Raw genomic sequence first — 20967 nt, 5'->3', positions numbered from 1 at the left:
CGTTAAGGTCAGGATCTAACCAACGACTTCCTGTATATCAAGTGAGGTAGTTAACATCTCATCACCGCTGGAACCATTTTACACTGCAGGGGTGGAGAGAAACTTGGCCATCTTCTTTAACTGCAGAATCAGAAGATCCAGGCGTGTTATAATCATTACACCACCGCAGCAGCATCCAATTTCAACATTTGCGAATCACAAAGCATATACATTACACTGAAATCATTTGAAATTTCACACGCTTTATTGTGTATTCACATTGCCAAGTTCAACAGTCCAGGTTTAGTGCACAAGGCCACATATGTCAAAATGTTCTAACATTTTGCTCAACAGCAAACCCATCCGTGTATGTGTGAATAAGCAGACCTTGCCGACAATAGTTCATCCGGTTTTTTTGCGATGCGCGCAACAATTAAACGTCTAACTTTTAAGATGAACGGTTTATTCACGCTCTCAGTGCATCTTATCGGCGCAGGGCCTTGCCAATGCTGTCGGTTATGAAATCAGGGACCTGGTATTCACAATACACAATCGTGTGCCGTGAGGAAAATTGTCCGAATGAATACTGTCATTGTCTCAACCGTGAAATAAATTAAAACGTTTGTCAATTGTAAAATATACTTTATATTCAACAGCAAAGCATCTCTACTTTGTATAGCACAAAAAAATTAAGGGATGGGGGGGGGAGGGGGAAACTTCAAATAAATCTCAATTATAATTTAAAAGCAAGGCCAAAGAAGATAATTAACATCTGGGAATTTGAGCAAAAAAAACTATTAACTACACTGGTCGTAACAAAACATTCCTCGATTTTAGTTTTTGTTAGAGTTGTTATAGAAACGCTGATTGGCAGGCGTAGGGATTAGTAAAGAGTGGTTCAAGGCATGCGGGGAGAGCACAAATGTCACAGCGTTCTACATTCGCTCGCAAAAAGAAAACACACCAACAATTGGCGGACATAAAATTAATATGACGGTAACGAGTAAGCTTTTGATTTTCAAACATATCAGCAGCTGCATAGCCACCCAGAATAACATATCACACGTACATACAAACATGCACCGGATTTTTGTCAAAGAATAACAAGTCCATCGTTTGCAGTAATTCACCAACAATTTGCCTGAGGAATATCACGTTAGTTCCTAACAAGATGGTACAAGTCATTGTGCTATGACAAATTGAATCAATGTTCTTGTTTTATCAAAAAGTACAAAGTCTCTCAGACAACGGCATAGGTTGGCTAAAATCGAGGCGAAGTAGGCTCGTTGCAATTCATGGCAAATTGTCAAGCCACTGTTGGATGGTTGGTCCCCCCCCCATTCTGTGTTGAGCAGAGTCGTTTTTGACCATACTTCACCATGCTGGCTAGTACATACTCTTAGTTTTTTCGGTAAAGTCACGTAGGTAAAAAATGAAATTAAAATTAATAATATGATACAGCAAATCTGGCTGTGACGGTCCCACCAGATGACGGAGACTTGTGTTGCCTCCGAAACGTCGAGATTTTTTATTTTATTTTTTTATTAATTTTAATTTCATTTTTTACCTACATGACTTGACCGAAAAAACTAAGAGTATTAATCCTTGCAGTCACGAAAGCTTCAAATCTAGAATGGCTAGTACATGCTGGTGAAGGGGGAAGTGTTAGGAATTCAGGTCACTGGGTTTCATTTCGCGCATTGTGCTAACCACCGCGCCACCGTGACTCAAAGAACCCAACCCGGCGTATTGAAAGTAATTCGCTCGTGAAAATTAAATTTCAAACCTGACGATTGACTTCGCTTAGCAACACCTAAAAAAGTAAGAGGGCATCTTTGGATAACTACACACATTCCCGTACAGCTATTTCATTATTCACGGGACTAAGGCCGATCAAGGGACGTTGTCATTCTGGTTCCAGTCGTTGCAGTAGTCAATATTGGCTAATTTCTTTAGAGCTTAAAAAAAATCACATCAGAGAGCTATGCAGCACAACTATTAAAACCTATGCAGTAGTATTGTTTAGTTAAGAGCCTTTAAAATAACCACATTTTTGGTTTGACAAATCTAGTCATTAAAAAAAGGCCCCAGTGCATAACTGCAGGTAAGGATAGGTCTGTTTTTAAATCCAACCTTTTAAAGAAAATGTTATATCATGTTTTGCATTAAATTGAGACTGTGAAATAGTTATTAATTCAAATAAAATGTTCACGATCTCAACGTTTAAATATTTTTAAAAACTCGTAATTTTAAAAAATTTTACCATAAAAAATTCCGGGAGCGGGTAGAGGTTAATGAAAATTAGTTTGAAAATAAGCACATTTTTTATCATTTAAAAAATAAAGTTGAAATATACTTTTCAGCAAAAATGCATTTGGCACAGACGAACATTCATATACCCACTCAAAAACTATGTGCATCAGGCAATATCCAATCTCGTTTGTTTTCCTTCCACAAAATAATTTGTTAGAGAACAATGTTCATGTTTTTAAGCGTTGCATTATTTATTAAAAGTGTTGCGCCCGGCCTGGCCAAGGAAGTTGTGAATGAACTTTCGTAACGCCCCGGAAGAGTTTCACAGCGCAATGTATTGTTATATATTGTCAACAAAGACAATTCGTGTCAGCAATTGAACAGAGGTGGCCGGGTTCTTCCTGATGTTAGAGAAACAGAAACATCGAGGATTTCCCAGCTTCAACGCCAGACGAGGTGGCGGAGATCTCATACAATTGTCTCTAGCCGTCAACCGCAGACCAAAATCGCGGCAAATCTATTTTTAAATCCTTTATATTAAGTTCACTTGCGCGCTTGCTTGCTTGCTTGCGCGCTTACGACCGTGCAAATCTTTCGGTCGTTTTTTAACCCACTTCCCGTGATCCAATCGAGCTGACATTTTGCACACAGACTCGTTGTGCGTGACAATTTCTTTTCGTGAATTTTTTTTCTCCAAAATTTAACACTTTTTAGGAAATTTTTTTTTATATTTAATTACCAATTGCTTAATGGTGGCAGGCAATCATCTGACCCATAGGTGGCAGCCATCTCAAGCCAGAGGACGAGAGGACTCTAGCCGCCACGCATATAAAGGATTTATAGTGAAAAACTTAGTTTTTACGGGTTAATTTTTTTCCGTGCCAAACCAAACATTGGCGCCACAGTGTCAGCGCCAAAATGCGTCGCGTCTCGGCCAATGTTCCGTTGGGCTGAGATTTGCTTAACCGCAGCCCTCCTTTTTTTATGTTTATGAATGTGAGTGCGTTCGTTTCCTTACGCGAACGACGATCGATGGGCAGATGGAGCGCGCGACACTGACTGACAACGCCCCGCTGGCCTGATCACAAACGCACCTCGGCATGCGAGCGCCCTCGACTCACGCTCTCTCTCTCTCTCTCTCCGTCTTTCGCGCGGTGTTTTTTTGAAAAGCAACCTGCCAATGCATTTTTGGTTGGTAATCCGTTTCATCGGTGGCATCGGGAGTCGCTCTTGTGACGTCCCGTAACCTTCCATGCGTGCAAGCGCTTCTACGTGGGCAAGTGGTCGGTCACGTGGTCAATGGGTTTCGCCACCACACACACAATAGGGAGACTTTCATTATTCATTTTGAGTCCCCCGAGTAGATTTTGTTACTGGCTGGGTTAAGATTCCACTTGGCAGCAGGATAAAGAAGAAAAGAAGCACTGGTCATTCGTTTAAAACATGAACCGGATGCCTACAGATGTGCGTATGCATGTTGAAACTTCTTTTGCGCCGTACGTAGTCAACCGTGCTGATCGGAGGCAGCTAACACGGCGATCATGTATTTAGCAAATTAGTAGCTGGGATATTAAGCACAGTCCTTAGGAGCAAGCCGGCTCAGCGGCAGGGTGAACGGCTCGCAATCAGGATGCTGAGTCAGAATCCTGGTCGGGGGATCATTCAGCCCATCATCCCTACAAGGTTCATAAAATGAGGTAATCACCTTGTGGTGAAGCCAACAGCGATCATCCTATCGGTAAGATTCACCCCTGCACGAGTAATGTCGATTTCCTACCACTGATTCAGCACTGTCAATAGGAGGTTGAGCGCTGACTTAATTGCTCACACGAGCAGGAAATCACTTTTCACTTTTGAATAGGCAGCGAGTCCAGGTGGACTTATATCCGAAGTGTCCTTGCATCCAGCAATTGCCCTTTGCCTTCCCCACACCAGTGTAACCTACGGGTGGCTTGCTTATATCAGAACCGTGTTTAGGTACGTTGAAGGTAATGGTAGACAAGCCTTGCATTGGTTTGCTTGCACAACTGCTGATATATTCGGTGTGCTTATATGCCGCTTTTGTCCGTCTTGCAAACATAGCGAAGCCCAATGACTTGGTAACACTGCAGGCGACCTTGTTGACATGAACGGGTGCAGGGTGTGCGTCACGTTCAACCAACGCGTCGAAAGATTGAGCCACGGTTTTGGTAGGCTGTGAGTTCAAATCCAAGTGAGAGATCAATTCATTCAACCTATCATCCTCATGCCTCCATGATTGATCAATCAAACACCATGTTATGGGATCGTAACACGTTAACATTTGTATAGGTACAGCCTTCACTTACATGTATACGTATGTGGTATGTGCAAACACACATGGATGATGCCCATATGTATATTCAGTTTCTGAATGCAAAATTACGCTTAATATTAATTGTCACATGTCCGACGCTTTTTCTGGGTGCACCGCGAGTTGCTCGGCACGACGTCCGACGTTTTGCTCCACGTGCCTGCGGGGGGGGGGAGGGTGGAGGCTAAAAAAAATGCAGTTCCTGAAGAAGCTCCCAGCGCGTGGAGCGAAACGTCGGACATCGTGCCGAGCAACACGTGCTACGAACCGAAGAAGCATCGGAGAGGACGCGGCACGTCCGAGAATAAACCTGCGGAGTCGTGTTCTTAGTTTTTTAGGTAAAGTCACGTAGGTAAAAAAAAATGAAATTAAAATTAATAAAAATAAAATAATAATAAAAATCACGACGGTCCCACCTGATGACGAAGACTTGTGTTGCCTCCGAAACGTCGTGATTTTTTTATTATTTTATTTTTATTAATTTTAATTTCATTTTTTTACCTACGTGACTTTACCGAAAAAACTAAGAGTACTACGGAGTCGTGTTCTTCATTTTTGTCTTTTCGCACAACATTAAAGTTGAGCGCGCCTCCAGGGTTTGGGGGGGGGGGGGTGAGGGGTCACACATCACAAAGGTAACACTGCTTTCAATCGTGCCTTTTCAAAGAGTCTTGTTTGCATTGCACGAAGGCAGAGAGAGAGAGATAGAGACAAAAGGATAGAAAATAATAATGAAAAGATGGAAATCCCTGGGATTTTCGGCTCATCCGAGCAGATCTTCGTACTGCTTGCGGAAACAATCGCCGACGGGGAAAAACTCCCAGCATCTCTCCTGGTACTTCTTCCAAACGTACGATTCCTGCAACAAAACGACATGCACACCACGCGGCAATGCGGTGTGACATTTGGAGAAAGTGAATTAGATATATAATTACACTATTTGACACAATTTTTGTTCCTGGGTACTAAGTGTTATTTTTGAATTGCTAATGCCTAAAAAGTATAGAAAATGGCTATTGTTCCCAACAAACGTTGCTTTTGTGAACGACAGACACAAATGCACACGTTTTCTCATTGAAAATAGGTACATTTCTAAATATCATTGTCCTGGTCACAAAAGCAAAGTTTGTGGGGAATATTATAAATTTTCTGTACTTTTGACGCATAAGCAATTAGGAAATAATACTACGCAGGAACAAATTTTGTTGTTGTTACGCAGTGTTATTCTTAACGCCGCCCGCCAGCTACCAACATTTTTTCCCTTCTCACTTTTGTTCCTCTTGCCCGTTGCCTTCCCTTCGACTTGTACAATAAAAAGTCCGTGTCCCCCACGACAGTGGGGTGGGTGAGCCCGTTCCTCTCCCTGACCCTCCAAGCCGTGCGAGCGCTGCGTTTCGGGCTTCTGCCCCCCCCCCCCCCCCACATTTTCTGTGCCCCCCCTCCCCCCTTTACATTTTTATTGCTCGTGCATCGTCAGAATAAAAAAAAAATCACAAAAAATAAGAATCATTGTATCAAAAATAAGAATAGGTTTTACCCTTTCTGGTAATAAAACGGCAGGTTTGCAAGATGCTCAAACACCAAATAGAAACCTTTTGCAAGGAATCAACTTAGCATTCACCACACGTACTTGTGATAAAGCATGCAAACAATCATCATTTGATAATACGCATTGTCGTTGAGACTGATTAGCCTACGCCAGAGACAGCCTTCTTCATGGTCTTGTCCCACGAGTGTCAGACCAGAGAATAGCTCGGGTTGAGCAGTCATATATCTATGGGATACATTTTTTTGGTCCTGGCAAAAAGCAAAAAAAAAATGTCCCGTACAATATTTTTTGTTCACGGGCGTGCATTTGGAGCTCCGTCAGGGTAACCATCGTCCTGATCAGGATCACTTTGTGTGAGAAAAGTCCACGGCGGTCTCCCCCATGGAAAGACCGGCCATTGCTCAGGAATGTGGAATTTCCACCGCTTAGACTCGGGGACAACCAAACGGGATGGCCAATGCTGATTTTTAGTTTGGAGGCACAAAAGGCCTTTTGAAACAAAGAGAAACGGTCAAGAGCCTCCGCTTCGCCCGCAGAGCGTCAGCAGGTGCACGCGTGAGCCACACATCAACGCAGGCTTGGCGATGTGTTTAATTTTGTTTGTCCTTCCCCCGCGCCTCCGACTAGCACGGTTGGCTACGTGCGGTGTGAAAGAAGTTCGCCATACATACAATGATGAAGATGGTTTGGCCAGCACCTGGTCATTGTTTTAAGCTTAATTGGCTGAGCTGAGGACCTGATGTTGCACTTTTTTGCCTATTTATCCAGGAAGACCACACTGAATCATGGGACTTTTTCACGAGGGTCCTGAATATTTATTTTTATTTTCAGATGACGTCAGCCAATTAACGACGAGTGTTCATTATACAAGTGGGAGGAAAGCGGAGCACCCGGAGAAAACCCCCACGCGTGTGAGAAGGGGAGGGGGGGGGGCAACACCCCGATCCCCGTACGGATGTAAACGGATGGCGATTAGTTCACCTGCTGTACTGCCCTCTCCTGGGGAGGCAGGGTATGCTGGATTATAGACCACGTGCATAGTCACCGTCGCCCGACGTGAGCAGGAATCGAAGCTGTGCAGCAGAAGGCGTAGGGCAGTGTGCAAACCACTTTGCCGCCACTGACCAATGTACACGTGACGCCTTTTGTCAGGCCACTACTGGGATAAAGACCACCCCTTGTCGATGATCGGGGGGTGGTTTGACCATTCTCTTCAGAGCAGGTTGGTGAGAGGGTTTGCCCGGAACTGCTTCAGACATTGCTCACTAACTGATGTTAAAGCCGCGGCCAGGAATTCAACTCAGTGTCGCCGGGGTTTTTTAGCGTCCCGCGCCGACCACCATGCCATGTTGACGCACGACCTTGTCACTCGGAACTTGACCTTGCACGGTCGTTTTTTGGATTGTTACGTCCACCATTTTTTTTTGTGCTGGAACCAGTTTTCTTTTCCTGTGTCCCCCCCGTACAAAAAAAAAAAACGTGAGCATTTATTGCCCAGTGGGTTTGACCTGTGCCAAAAAATAAACCTAAACCAAATCATCACACCGGTACGGCCAATAAAATGAGCACCGGTGAATGGGAAGCCAACCGTTGTCGTCATGCGCAAGAGAATAGGCCCCGTCGTCCCCATCATGGCAATGCGGATTTTTTTTTTTGCCTTTTAGCTCAAGGTCCACAGCACAAAAAAAGAGCGGCACCATTGTTTCAACCGAGCAGCGGGATAAATTTGGCTCGTGCCTTAAATCTAATTAATTCCGCACCAGTCTCCATGGAATTGCACCCCAGACCAACAATCTCTGCAGAGAAGTGGGATTCAGATGACCAACCGCAGCCTTAAATAAAATACGGCTTGGCACACACACACACACACGCGCACAGGCCACGGTGTGCAGAACAAATGTTATTCACAAGCGACCTCCGAAATTGTGTCTATCTGTAACAACACATGGCTTCATGTTGTCACCAAGCCCGCCGCTGTTTAAACAAGACAACGGACCCAGGGCATGCACAACCCAGTAAATTATTTTAGGTTAAGAAAAATAAATAAATAAATATAGGCGTATATGCCACGTGGCCTTTTTGTTCGTCTCAGCTTGCTACTCAGCCGGGAATACGTGCACAGGTTCGATTCCTGCTACAGGGCGGCTGGCAACTGGAGTCGGGGAATTAATGAAGCACACCGCTTGCCATACCGATCTCACAAATACCGTTCGTGAGACCCCTTTCAGTGTGTTGCTGATGTCGAGGACATCACCAAATCGAACGTGTTAACTGACGCTTTGTACGTCACAACTTCCATGGTGGATTTTGTCGCTGGCCGCTTGGTATGTTGGGCCTCATGGCCTGTGCTCAGGATGACGGCCTCTCAACCCCCATCCCACCATGTCACCATCCCTGATGGTCCTGCAATGCCCCAGTCCATTGCCACCTTATGATTTAACCATGCTCAGCGTGTAGCGAGTTGATGGCCTCGACCGCATCAGCAATGACTGTGCGCACATCGTGTTAAATTGGGGGGGTTTTCTTGTCACCCCCAATAGCTGCAAAGACTGAACGTTTGATTGACAAGCCCTCTCCGCCGGGCACGTGAGAGGTCGTTCCCTGACGCTCGCTCTGCTCTGCGAGGGATGCAAATGATGACAACGACGTCTCGTGAATTGGGAGAGAGGAGAAATAAAAAGGTAACAACAATGACGAGGCAACGCCTGGTGTTGTGCGAATACGACTCCGACGGGGCTATCGACCAGTCTCCAGAAATCATCGCGTGTGATTTAAACCGCCGTTGTGATGCTGCGCTGCGCAGGAGCAAATACACAAAAGAAATTAGCACACACGTCGAAAGCACTTCCCTAAATAGGAAAAACGAGTGTAATAGGTGACGTTCCGTGCCATGACCTCTGCAACATCATCTTGCAGAAGGTCGTGGAAGCCACTGGGAGCTATGCACTTTTTAATCTAGATTGAAAACTCATTTCTTTGGAACTGCTTCTTGTGTTTCGTTTGCCGTCATTCCCCCCGCACCTCCGATTAGCACGGGTGGCTACGTACGGTGCGAAAAAAGTTCAACGTACGCACGTACGCACGGTACTCGCCGCGAACGTTCCAAACGGAATTTCGTCCGTGGTACGAAGCCGGTGGGGTAAGAATGGGCTGATAAGTCACAATGGTATTTAGTCGTGAAGAAAGATTAAGAGTGAAATATGACGGACAGAAGAAATGGACGTAAGAGAGAAGGGCTTTGAGAATGCGGCGCATGGACGTTGGGGGAGGGTTGGGGGGGGAGGGACCACGCAGAGCAGCGAGGCAACGTCAAAGATCGCTGCGGAATTTTTTTCACTTGAACCAAAACGCCCGGAAACCGCTTGGTGGGGGGGGGGGGTGATGGGGTGGGTGGTGTGTTGGGAAGCTTCTCCCAAACGCGAGCCTCTCCCCACGGGGTTCATTAAATCAGCGTGTTTGTAGAGCCTTTTAAACCTCCGCGTCCGCCTGCGTCACAGCCACCCCACCACCGTCGCTTCCCCCTCCACGCCGCGCTCCCCCCTTCCCTCGGTAGTGCGCCACCAGCCGGGAATAAACGACCCCCCCCCCCACCACCTACCCATGTAAATCCGTTCAGCGCCATCTGCGTCGTGCTTGATTTCCAGTCCGGTGTGTTTGTGTGTGGGTGGGGGTGGGGGGGGAGCGATGTCACAAACGCAGCGGGGACCGTGCCTGTACCGCGGGTCCTGCTTTTTCATTTTTAGCATCGCCCTTCGCTCCATTCCTTTCGCTGAAATTTCACCGCTTGTTGACGCTCCCCCTGACATGGCCGTTGGCGCGCCACCGCACCACCGAACTTTACGTTTAAAATTTTTTTTGTTTTTTCTGAAGGCGGTGGCAATACTCCGTCGACGAGCCCCAAACAAACGGTGTGGAGAGGTCACGACCACCAGAGAGTTTCGCTCAGATTGTCGGCCTCGGAGGGACGAATGGGGGCTTCGAGAGCCTTCCGGTCGTGAGCTGCCCCCCCCCCCCCACGGCGGCGCCGCGTGACCGGCGAGGAAGAGTAGGCCAAAATTTGCCGACGGAGGAGTCCCTCTTGACTTCCCGCCTGGTTCCACTGAAAACCTGACCTTGGCCTTGACCTCTCTCGCGTGGAGGCTTTTCTGCCAGCAGTGGCACGAGCAGGCAACTGCTGGGCTGCGCTTTTAACTTGTATACTGTATAAACAAGTAGGCGTATGTGAACAGTGGCCTAGTAAGTCCACAAAGACAAATATCCCCCGGATAGTTTTGAACAGACTATTGGGGGAAGTGCTGTTCGCGAGCACCTATGAAGAGCCGGAACGGCACACGAGGGGGTGGGTGGACAGCACCACGCCTGGCCGCATTTGTCTCCCCCAGTGGCGATGTTCACACACCGCACCAGGTACTCATTTGAGGCTGAGTCGACCTAGGGGAGACCCGGGACCGGTTCAGACAATCGCCACTGGTGTTGACCGTGAGCGGGAATCGAACCCGGGTCGCCGGGTTCGTAGCAGAATGCGTCAACCGCTGCATTACGGCTCTCCGCTAAGTGCACAGACACACACACACACGCGTGTGTGTGGAACAAATTATTCCATGAGCTGTGTCCCCTGGCAACATTCCCTTGAAGTGCCAGGCGTGGTTTTGAGTGTCAAGCCCAGGATGCATGCACGCTCTGCTTTGCTGCGTGCGATGTTCCGTTTCTAATGCACGGAAGAAGAGCACTGGAGAGCTTTATGGTTGAAAGTGCCGGAGGCTCTCACGGACAAAGGTACCGTTGGAACTCTCATGGCTCAGTGTTACTGCCCGAGGCACAACACGGCGATGCAAAAATATCCCCAAGATTCCTCGGGTTCATCGTTCATGCCCGAGGCTCACAGAACCAGCGTCAGGAGCAGCGGTAGCTGTAGGGAGAGCAGCGGTAGCTGTAGGATAAGCAGCGGTAGCTGTAGGATGAGCCGCGGTAGCTGTAGGGAGATCAGCGGTAGCTGTAGGATTAGCAGCGGTAGCTGTAGGATGAGCAGCTGTAGCTGTAGGGAGAGCAGCGGTAGCTGTAGGATAAGCAGTGGTAGCTGTAGGGAGAGTAGCGGTAGCTGTAGGGAGAGCAGCGGTAGTTGTAGGGAGAGCGGCAGTAGCTGTAGGGAGAGCGGCGGTAGCTGTAGGGAGAGCAGCGGTAGCTGTAGGGAGAGCAGCGGTAGCTGTAGGGAGATCAGTGGTAGCTGTAGGGAGATCAGTGGTAGCTGTAGGGAGAGCAGCGGTAGCTGTAGGGAGATCAGCGGTAGCTGTAGGGAGATCAGCGGTAGCTGTAGGGAGAGCAGCGGTAGCTGTAGGGAGATCAGCGGTAGCTGTAGGGAGAGCAGCGGTAGCTGTAGGGAGATCGGCGGTAGCTGTAGGGAGATCGGCGGTAGCTGTAGGGAGATCGGCGGTAGCTGTAGGGAGAGCAGCGGTAGCTGTAGGGAGATCAGCGGTAGCTGTAGGGAGATCAGCGGTAGCTGTAGGGAGAGCAGCGGTAGCTGTAGGGAGATCAGCGGTAGCTGTAGGGAGAGCAGCGGTAGCTGTAGGGAGATCAGCGGTAGCTGTAGGGAGAGTAGCGGTAGCTGTAGGGAGAGCAGCGGTAGCTGTAGGGAGATCAGCGGTAGCTGTAGGGAGATCAGCGGTAGCTGTAGGGAGATCAGCGGTAGCTGTAGGGAGATCAGCGGTAGCTGTAGGAAGATCAGCGGTAGCTGTAGGGAGAGCGGCGATAGCTGTAGGGAGAGCAGCGGTAGCTGTAGGGAGAGCAGCGGTAGCTGTAGGGAGATCAGCGGTAGCTGTAGGAAGATCAGCGGTAGCTGTAGGGAGAGCGGCGATAGCTGTAGGGAGAGCAGCGGTAGCTGTAGGGAGATCAGCGGTAGCTGTAGGGAGATCAGCGGTAGCTGTAGGGAGATCAGCGGTAGCTGTAGGAAGATCAGCGGTAGCTGTAGGGAGAGCGGCGATAGCTGTAGGATGAGCGGCGGTAGCTGTAGGGAGATCAGCGGTAGCTGTAGGGAGATCAGCGGTAGCTGTAGGATGAGCGGCGGTAGCTGTAGGGAGAGCGGCGGTAGCTGTAGGAAGATCAGTGGTAGCTGTAGGAAGATCAGCGGTAGCTGTAGGGAGATCAGCGGTAGCTGTAGGAAGATCAGCGGTAGCTGTAGGGAGAGCGGCGGTAGCTGTAGGGAGATCAGCGGTAGCTGTAGGAAGATCAGCGGTAGCTGTAGGGAGAGCGGCGGTAGCTGTAGGAAGATCAGTGGTAGCTGTAGGAAGATCAGCGGTAGCTGTAGGGAGATCAGCGGTAGCTGTAGGAAGATCAGCGGTAGCTGTAGGGAGAGCGGCGGTAGCTGTAGGGAGATCAGCGGTAGCTGTAGGGAGAGCGGCGGTAGCTGTAGGGAGAGCAGCGGTAGCTGTAGGAAGATCAGCGGTAGCTGTAGGGAGAGCGGCGGTAGCTGTAGGGAGATCAGCGGTAGCTGTAGGGAGAGCGGCGGTAGCTGTAGGGAGAGCAGCGGTAGCTGTAGGGAGATCAGCGGTAGCTGTAGCGAGAGCGGCGGTAGCTGTAGGGAGATCAGCGGTAGCTGTAGGAAGATCAGCGGTAGCTGTAGGGAGAGCGGCGGTAGCTGTAGGGAGATCAGCGGTAGCTGTAGGGAGAGCGGCGGTAGCTGTAGGGAGAGCAGCGGTAGCTGTAGGGAGATCAGCGGTAGCTGTAGCGAGAGCGGCGGTAGCTGTAGGGAGATCAGCGGTAGCTGTAGGGAGAGCGGTGGTAGCTGTAGGGAGAGCGGCGGTAGCTGTAGGGAGAGCGGCGGTAGCTGTAGGGAGAGCAGCGGTAGCTGTAGGGAGAGCGGCGGTAGCTGTAGGGAGAGCAGCGGTAGCTGTAGGGAGAGCGGTGGTAGCTGTAGGGAGAGCGGCGGTAGCTGTAGGGAGAGCGGCGGTAGCTGTAGGGAGATCAGCGGTAGCTGTAGGGAGAGCGGCGGTAGCTGTAGGGAGAGCAGCGGTAGCTGTAGGGAGATCAGCAGTAGCTGTAGGGAGAGCGGCGGTAGCTGTAGCTGCGAGCAGCTCTTACGTGAATATTTGTCTCTTTCATCTCGCTCTGCATCAAACTCCTTGTATCACTCCCTTGCATCGAACAGCGCTTCTCATACTTCTCTCTCTCCCTCTCGCTCTCCATCTCTCTCCCTCTCTCTCAAGGTTCAGCAAATGCCATTTTAATTAAATTGCTAATGAGTGCTGGTGAAATACCATCAGCAAATATTAATAAAGGGCCCCGTTGCAACGCACTGTTGTGCCCAATCGGTTCACCTCCGGAGGGAGGCTCCTTTTTTTAAATAATCCTCACCCCACGAACGCGATATAATCAAGTCCCTACGTTTCCACACACACACACCAAAAAAAATTACACGGCACCGCAAGAAGCGACGCAATCGAGGGGAAGGCGTTGATGCCACACACCGACCGATTCGAACGACGAGGGAGCTCGCAGCGTAAACGCAACGGACCCAGAGGTGGCTCACGCGGCACACGACGGCTTGTGTCCTAGCACACAGCCTGCCGTGCTGAGAATCTCTGGGTCCGGATTCTGGGCGGCGTCTGGAAGATATATTGGCCTATCATCTTCTTGTTTCTTTCGGTAAAGTCACGTAGAAGGGAAATAATAAAATAATAAAAATGAAACATAATAAAATACAATTCTCACGACGTTTCGGCCACAACGCAAGCAGCCGTCCTGAGGTGAAGAACAGGTCTGTCGGAAAGACAGCGTCTGAATGTCTTTCCGACAGACCTGTCTTTCCGACAGACCTGTTCTTCGCCTGAGGACGGCTGCTTGCGTTGTGGCCGAAACGTCGTGAGAATTATTTTATTATGTTTTATTTTTATTATTTTATTACTTCCCTTCTACGTGACTTTACCGAAAGAATCAAAAAGATGAATCCCTGCAGTCACGAAAGCTTTAAATCGAAATATATTGGCCTATTCTTCGCGCGGCCCGGGCTGGACAACTCTCAGCTTTAAGACGTTTTGCCCATTAATTTCAACTGCTTGCCCCCCCCCCACCCGAGAGATGGAATCTGACCGGTGACCTCTGGATTGCAAGGTCACTTGTGCTGCTAACCATTACGCTGCTGTGGCAGGTCCCTGGAAAGAGTAATAACAGGTTTGTTCTTTTATATAACCAACGAGACGAAATTAAGATTTCGACATTTCGGCTCACTTAAGAGGCCAATTGGCTAAACGGGTCAAGATCCTCCGTTCTTCAGAGACAGTGAATCAAAAAAAGGTGTTATTGTCTCGAATTAGCCTGTTATTCTTTGTATATGTTCACCGAAGCAGAAACTTGATAGCCTGCTGTGGTCATAGCCCTTCACTCACGACCTCATTGCATTGCTATGAGTTCACATCCCATTGAAGTAATGCTACAGTACACTTCATGACCAATCATCCCTTTGGGGTTGCTAAAATAGGTACCACTTTGTGGACAGAGTTAGTTGTCTGAGAGAGGGAGATGCCTCTCCACCATTGGAGGTTGGGGGGTATATTGCACTAATAAACAAACGCACATTCAAAATACTTTAAATAATTCTTGCACGTGCATATATTCTGGGCTGAAACATCGATTTTTCACCAATAAACCGGGTAATCGTTAACATCCCTGGTTTTCATAACGAGAGCTCACATGAGGACAGGCGCCAAAGACTCACGGAGAACGTGACAAAACGTAATATAAATCCTCAGGTCATCACCTAATTATCTTTAACTACCCAATTACCTTCCGCTTTAATATTCTCCACTAACCGTCCCATGGGATCACTGTGCAGCCACTGACAATTTCTGTCTTCGGAAATAAACAAAGGGGCCGCGGGGTCCTCATTTGCAGGATGAACGCGTGCGTGCCGTGCGTAATCACAGAGTTTTGTTTATCTTATTCATGATGACCACTTCACAACCATCATCGTCCGGCGGTGAATCTACTGCCGGACGATGATGAAGGCCTTCCCCTAAAGCCGCTGCCGCCACCCATCACGATCGTGCGACGCGACAATTCACGAGGCACCACCTGCACACCAACTGAATTCATCGCTCCATCTCCCTGGATGGTCATTCTCTTGGATGGTTTTCTTTTTCCTTGGCTGCCACTCGACTGACAACTTGCTTTTGTGCAAAGTGAGTTACATTTCAAATATCTCCCTGCTCAAATGAATGACAGAGGCAGAACGATATTGTTATTATACTTTTCGATTTAAAGCTTTCGTGACTGCAGGGATTCATATTCTTGGTTCTTTTGGTAAAGTCACGTAGAAGGGAAATAATAAAATAATAAAAATAAAACATAATAAAATAAAATTGTATTATTTATTATTTTTATTATTCATTATAACGCAATCAGCCATCTGCTTGTGTTGTGGCCGAAACGTCGTGAGAATTTTATTATGTTTTATTTTTATTATTTTATTATTTACCTTCTACATGACTTTACCGAAAGTACCAATAATATGTTATTATACTCTTTGGTTCTTTCGGTAAAGTCACGTAGGTATAAAATAAAATAAGACGTTTCGATCGCAACACAAGCGGTCGTCTTCAGGCCTACAGCACGAAAGCTTCCAATCAAGATCAATGTTATTATTTGTTGACTTACTATTGTTATTTTACCAGGTAAGGCTCACTCGCCTATGTAGCTCTTTCTCAGAAGCGGCCTGGCCACACAGATGGTCGCTCAACGAAGCGGCTCATCATCTTTTGGAAATTTATAGCAGCCAAATCCTCTAAAACGAAAGTTGTTTCTAAATGTGGAGGGAAAAACTGGAGGACCCCAGAGAAAAACCCACGCGACCACGGGAAGAGAGACACAAACTCCAAATATACAGCAGCAGGCATCAGGGCCGGGATCGAACCTATGACCTCCTGTATACCAGGCGAGATAGTTAACATTCCGCGACCTCCTGTATACCAGGCGAGGTAGTTAACATCTCGCCACTGTGGCGAGAGGCATCCACTGGAAGCCATGAGGTAATGGTGGAAATTCCTCATTACCATGGCAGAGGTAAGTCTCTCCATAGGATGACTAAAAAGCTGTCAATACAAAGTGATCCTTTTTTTCTCAGCCCCGAAAGACAGATGGGTTAAATCGTTCGCCAACCAGGATTTGTATTCACTGGCTTCCGACAGTTGATTTTGCAGCCAAAATACTGTAAGTAAAATGAAAAGAAAACGTGTTTAAAAAAATAGTATAAAACCAAGAATTTCAATTAAAAATCATTACGTAACAGACAGACAGAATAATAATGTTGATACAGTGTGGGGAGGCCAGCAGTGGAGTAACGAGACCAAGCACGATTATCACAGTTACATAATATCACGTTAAATAGCATTAAGGATTAAAAAAAAAACAGAATGAGTGCATAACAGATTGACAAGGGGCAGTACATTATTTGTTTCGGTATTTAAAAATATATAAGTAATAAAAAATTATAAATTATTTCGTTCCCACAAACGTAAAACGGAGTTCGTCCAGCCGCTGCAAGTTTTTTTAAATATCCAGAATGTCAAATATTTTTTGGTACGAATTAATTGGCTATTAAAACGTGCGTTCATAGCTCGTGTCGTGCAACAGTGGCGTTTGCATCGGTGTGTACCACCGAGGAAAAGCACGTCTACCGGGAAACATTTTAATTACGGACGCAAAGGGGCAACTATTTTTTTTACATCGATTGCAATCCATTGATTTACGTGAGTTCTTAAGCCTCCCTTACCTGTCCAGTGTGCTCCGTCTCATCTTTATTGATCAGGTACATGAAGAAAAATCTGAAAGACGGAGAAACGCACAACGCATTAATCTTCGTGACTCGTTCAAAATGCGCGAATTACATTTGCAACATACACAACCAACCGCCACGACACAGCCGGCTTGGGGAGGAGGCCTTGAATCAGCAGAAGGTTCAGACAGGGCTGTAAATTATTCATGATTATAACAGAAACGTCCATATATGTCACGTGTAATGAAAGTGGAAGTGGGCTCCATGCTCAAAGGAGCAGTGTTTTGTTTGTGTCAAACTTGGAACCGTATCTTAGAGAGAGCGGGCCCTTGCCAAAAGACATCTGGGCAGCTCACCAACATTGGTTCAAGCAGAGCCTGACTCTGCTGATGAGACGCTGAATGTTGAAACCGGGTCCAGAGCTTTGCTTGTGTTGAACCAATGCCGCTGACATTTTTTTTGCCACTCCCAGAAGGTTGTGTGTGGCCGATGGGATGTATAAAAAAAACTACTTATGATTCATATGGAGGGACAGGCATGTGAAGGAAGCGTATTGTGAGACTATTTATTTAGCGTGTGGTGTGTGTCGCTGTTGGCATTCCCGAAATCCATGGTGGAAACTCTTCATCAACGTTGTCATCACCATCACCGATGATTCCTCTGGGGATCGGTAACACAAGCGCCGCCTGATGAATGATGAGGTCCACCGTGTTTGGAAAGCAGTCAACAGCAATTGTCAAAAATGTTTATTGTTGCAATTTTTTATTGCTTTTATTTGTAAACAATTAAGAGCCCAATGACAATATCAGGAGGACCTGGGCTAAGATACATTTTCCATACAGGAAAATAAACTTAAACAAAAATATAATAAGATCCTAAGAACCAACGTAGAATTATAGAATTTACATAATTAGGCCATTTCCAGAGATGAGCAGCGGTCAGCCATTAACTTGCGCATGAAGACACTTTGACTGAAATGTTTTATATTTTTGAGGTGACCGAGTAGCTTAGAGGTCACAGCGCTCAGCCGATTCCTCTGAGACCGTGAGTTCGAATGCAGGCGACTACTCGTGATTAAAACCAGGTCATCGAGTGTACTGTAGTGAGTTCATTATCTCAGCCTGGTCACCGAGAAATGCGCAAAAAAACCCATCAAATAAAATTTGTCTCGTCACTTAATTTGACAAAAATTCAGAGAATTAAAATTTTTTACATTGGTTTGTCTGTCACGTGACAAACATTACTCTCTCTGGCAGGATGGGTAGGAAAGTGCTGCCCCTCCTTTTGTGCGGACCAGAGATCACTTAAAACGATCTCAGTAGTAGTTCTGTGATATTCTTGGTTCTTTCGGTAAAGTCACGTAGAAGGGAAATAATAACATAATAAAAATAAAACATAATACAAATTCTCACGACGTTTCGGCCACAACGCAAGCAGCCGTCCTCAGGTGCTTGCGTTGTGGCCGAAATGTCGTGATAATTTGTATTATGTTTAATTTTTATAATTTTATTACTTCCCTTCGACGTGACTTTACTGAAAGAACCAAGAATATGAATCGCTGCAGTCACGAAAGCTTTCAATCGAAATTTAGTTCTGTGATATCCGCTTCTGTGGGGCATTGTCTTCCATTGAGAGGTGCGCTGCTGATGTGAGAGATCCGAATGGATTCTTTGTCTCGTGACATAACACCGAGAGCATAATGGAAATAAAATGGTAATAACGCGAGATTTTGTTATCATTCTCATTTTACAAGCCATACAAACAAGACAACGCCGTGATGTATATAATGGAACATGTATAATATAATGGACCAAAGTAGAGCTGTGATAGGCATTGTCTGCACAATGACAGGGTTGAAATAGGGTTTGAAAGTCAAGACAATTCGACTTGAGGTCTTGACGAGAAAAAGTGTTGGAATTGCACACTCATTACGATGTCAATATCCTGCTCATTAATGGCAAACGGTTTGTACACACGGCACAATTTGATGAGCATTTCGGCTTTGCGACGATGCCCATCACTCACACGCACATCTCCTGAGCGCGTTCATGATCCCTCGGGGGTAAAACTGTGAACATTCCATTGCCCCTGCGTGCCACGTCAGTACATTTTTTTTACGTACCTTTCTGTAATTTCCTTTTTCAAATTATGTCTCAATTAACTTTCAGAATGTCCTTGTTTATCCGGGAAAGTGTCACTCAGAACTTTCATTTTTGAGCAAAGGTTCCGCATGAGTGTGTACCCAATAACTTTGCGAGCATTTTGCGGGTGACCGTGTGTGTGTGTGTGGAGCTAACAGCACTTGCCCCAACAGTCTGTTCAGGCTATACGGGGGATCTTTGTCTTTTTGTGAAGCAGTAGGTTAGCGGTTAGCGTGCTGCGTTACAAACCTGGCAACCCGAGTTCGATTCTCCCTTAACGGCCAACACCAGTGACGATGATATGAACTGGTTCTGGGCCTCCCCTAGGTCGACTCAGCCTCAAATGAGTACTTGGTGCGGCATATAACATCATCGCAAATGAGGAGGCAAAGGCGGCCTGGCATGGTGCTGGCCACCTACTCCCCTTTGTGTACCCGTGCCGGCCTTCATAGGTGCTCGCTAACAGCACTTGCCCCAACAGTCTGCTAAGGCTGTAGGGGGGATCTTTGTCTTCATTTAGATTGCAGCGTACCCGGAGAAAACCCACCCTCGCAGAAAGGGTCACGTGCATGTAAACGTCACGGACATGTTCACTGGACCGCGATCTTTGGAATTCTGAGCACCTAATTACCTCCGTGATCTAAGTCAATGAATCGGGATTACAAGACGGTAATCATCACCGCGTGCTGGCAGCTTTCACAGGCCCGGTGCTGACTCACCTTGTGCCACGCAGGGACAGCTGCCACTCTGGGGGGCCCTTTCAATGCTTGAGATGACATATAATGTCATTCACTTTCTCGGGACATTTCAGCGCCATTAGAAATTTTAAAAAAATATTCGTATTATTACGAGCTATCATACGTGGCACCAAATGTTGAATGGCATTCGTATGTCACCGTGGCCCTACATGAAACGCATTCAATGTTGGATCGCCCTATGCCAACTGAGACACATTTGTGACCTCTTAGGATTATGTCTTGACGTCTCTTTAAGGATCTATCCTACCTGCCGACCACGACTAACTATTGCCCTCCCGGTTGGGCACGCTGGCGCAGTGCTTGCAGCGCGCGCACTGCGGAGATCGATGATGCTCGAGTCAAGTCAAGTTTATTTTGTTAAACCAGAGTGAGAAGTCAAGAGACCAGGATAATGGAGGTCTCGTTTGCACGAGTGACCTGGGTCAACAGCAACACGACAGAGGGTAATGAAAATAAAATAAGTGATGGCAACGAAGCAAAGATATGCTGCGATTCTCATCGGAATCGGAATGTGTATTTACACTGCAAGAGGAATCCGATGAGCTGTGAAGCTCTTTTTAACAGAGGTCCAGCTGGGGCACGTGGTAAGAACGTTGCAACAATAAACAATACAAAAACGTGATAGCTGCGCAAAGTACAAAAGACAAGCAAACAGATCACCCAAAACACAAACAAATACAACACGAAAGCATCCCCATCCTACAAGGAAAAGCCCACTGAGGTTTTAACTTATTCTTCTTGGTTCTTTCGGTAAAGTCACGTAGAATGGAAATAATAAAATAATAAAAATAAAACATTATAAAATAATTCTCACGACGTTTCGGCCACAACGCAAGCAGCCGTCCTCAGGTGGAGAACAGGTCCGTTGTTCTACATTTACACTCACATTTACACTCTGTCGAGAATACAGAGCTGTTCTCCACCTGAGGACGGCTGCTTGCATTGTGGCCTAAACGTCGTGAGAATTATTTTATTGTTTTATTTTTATTATTTCCATTCTACGTGACTTTACCGAAAGAACCAAGAAGATGAATCCCTGCAGTCACGAAAGCTTTAAATCGAAATATTAACTTATTGTTCAGAAATGACCTGGACACAAATGATGGCTCAGCAACGTGGCTTATCATTTGGACGCTTCAGTGTGTGATACCCAACCAGGTGGCCGCACGATGGCAGTACGGCAAGTAGGATGT

General features: G+C 46.8%; 1 protein-coding gene across 1 annotated transcript in view; it reads right to left on the bottom strand.

Annotated features, from left to right (window-relative positions):
* Positions 1-225: 225 nt before the first annotated feature.
* Positions 226-20967, bottom strand: part of LOC144734625 (ryanodine receptor 2-like) — a 260955-nt gene continuing 240213 nt past the window's right edge. Inside the window, exons 106-107 of the mRNA XM_078616894.1 lie at positions 16873-16924; positions 226-5423 (exon numbers count right to left, since the gene is read on the bottom strand). Of these exons, the coding sequence (XP_078473020.1) occupies positions 5328-5423; positions 16873-16924 (148 nt within the window). The 3' untranslated portion in view covers positions 226-5327. The remainder of the gene's footprint in view (positions 5424-16872; positions 16925-20967) is intronic.

This window comes from Lampetra planeri, chromosome 52 (assembly GCF_965212315.1).
Source record: "Lampetra planeri chromosome 52, kcLamPlan1.2.h2, whole genome shotgun sequence".
NCBI lineage: Eukaryota > Metazoa > Chordata > Hyperoartia > Petromyzontiformes > Petromyzontidae > Lampetra > Lampetra planeri.
The sequence above is the reverse complement of the archived record's forward strand: the minus strand, read 5'-3'. Positions and strand labels throughout refer to the sequence as shown.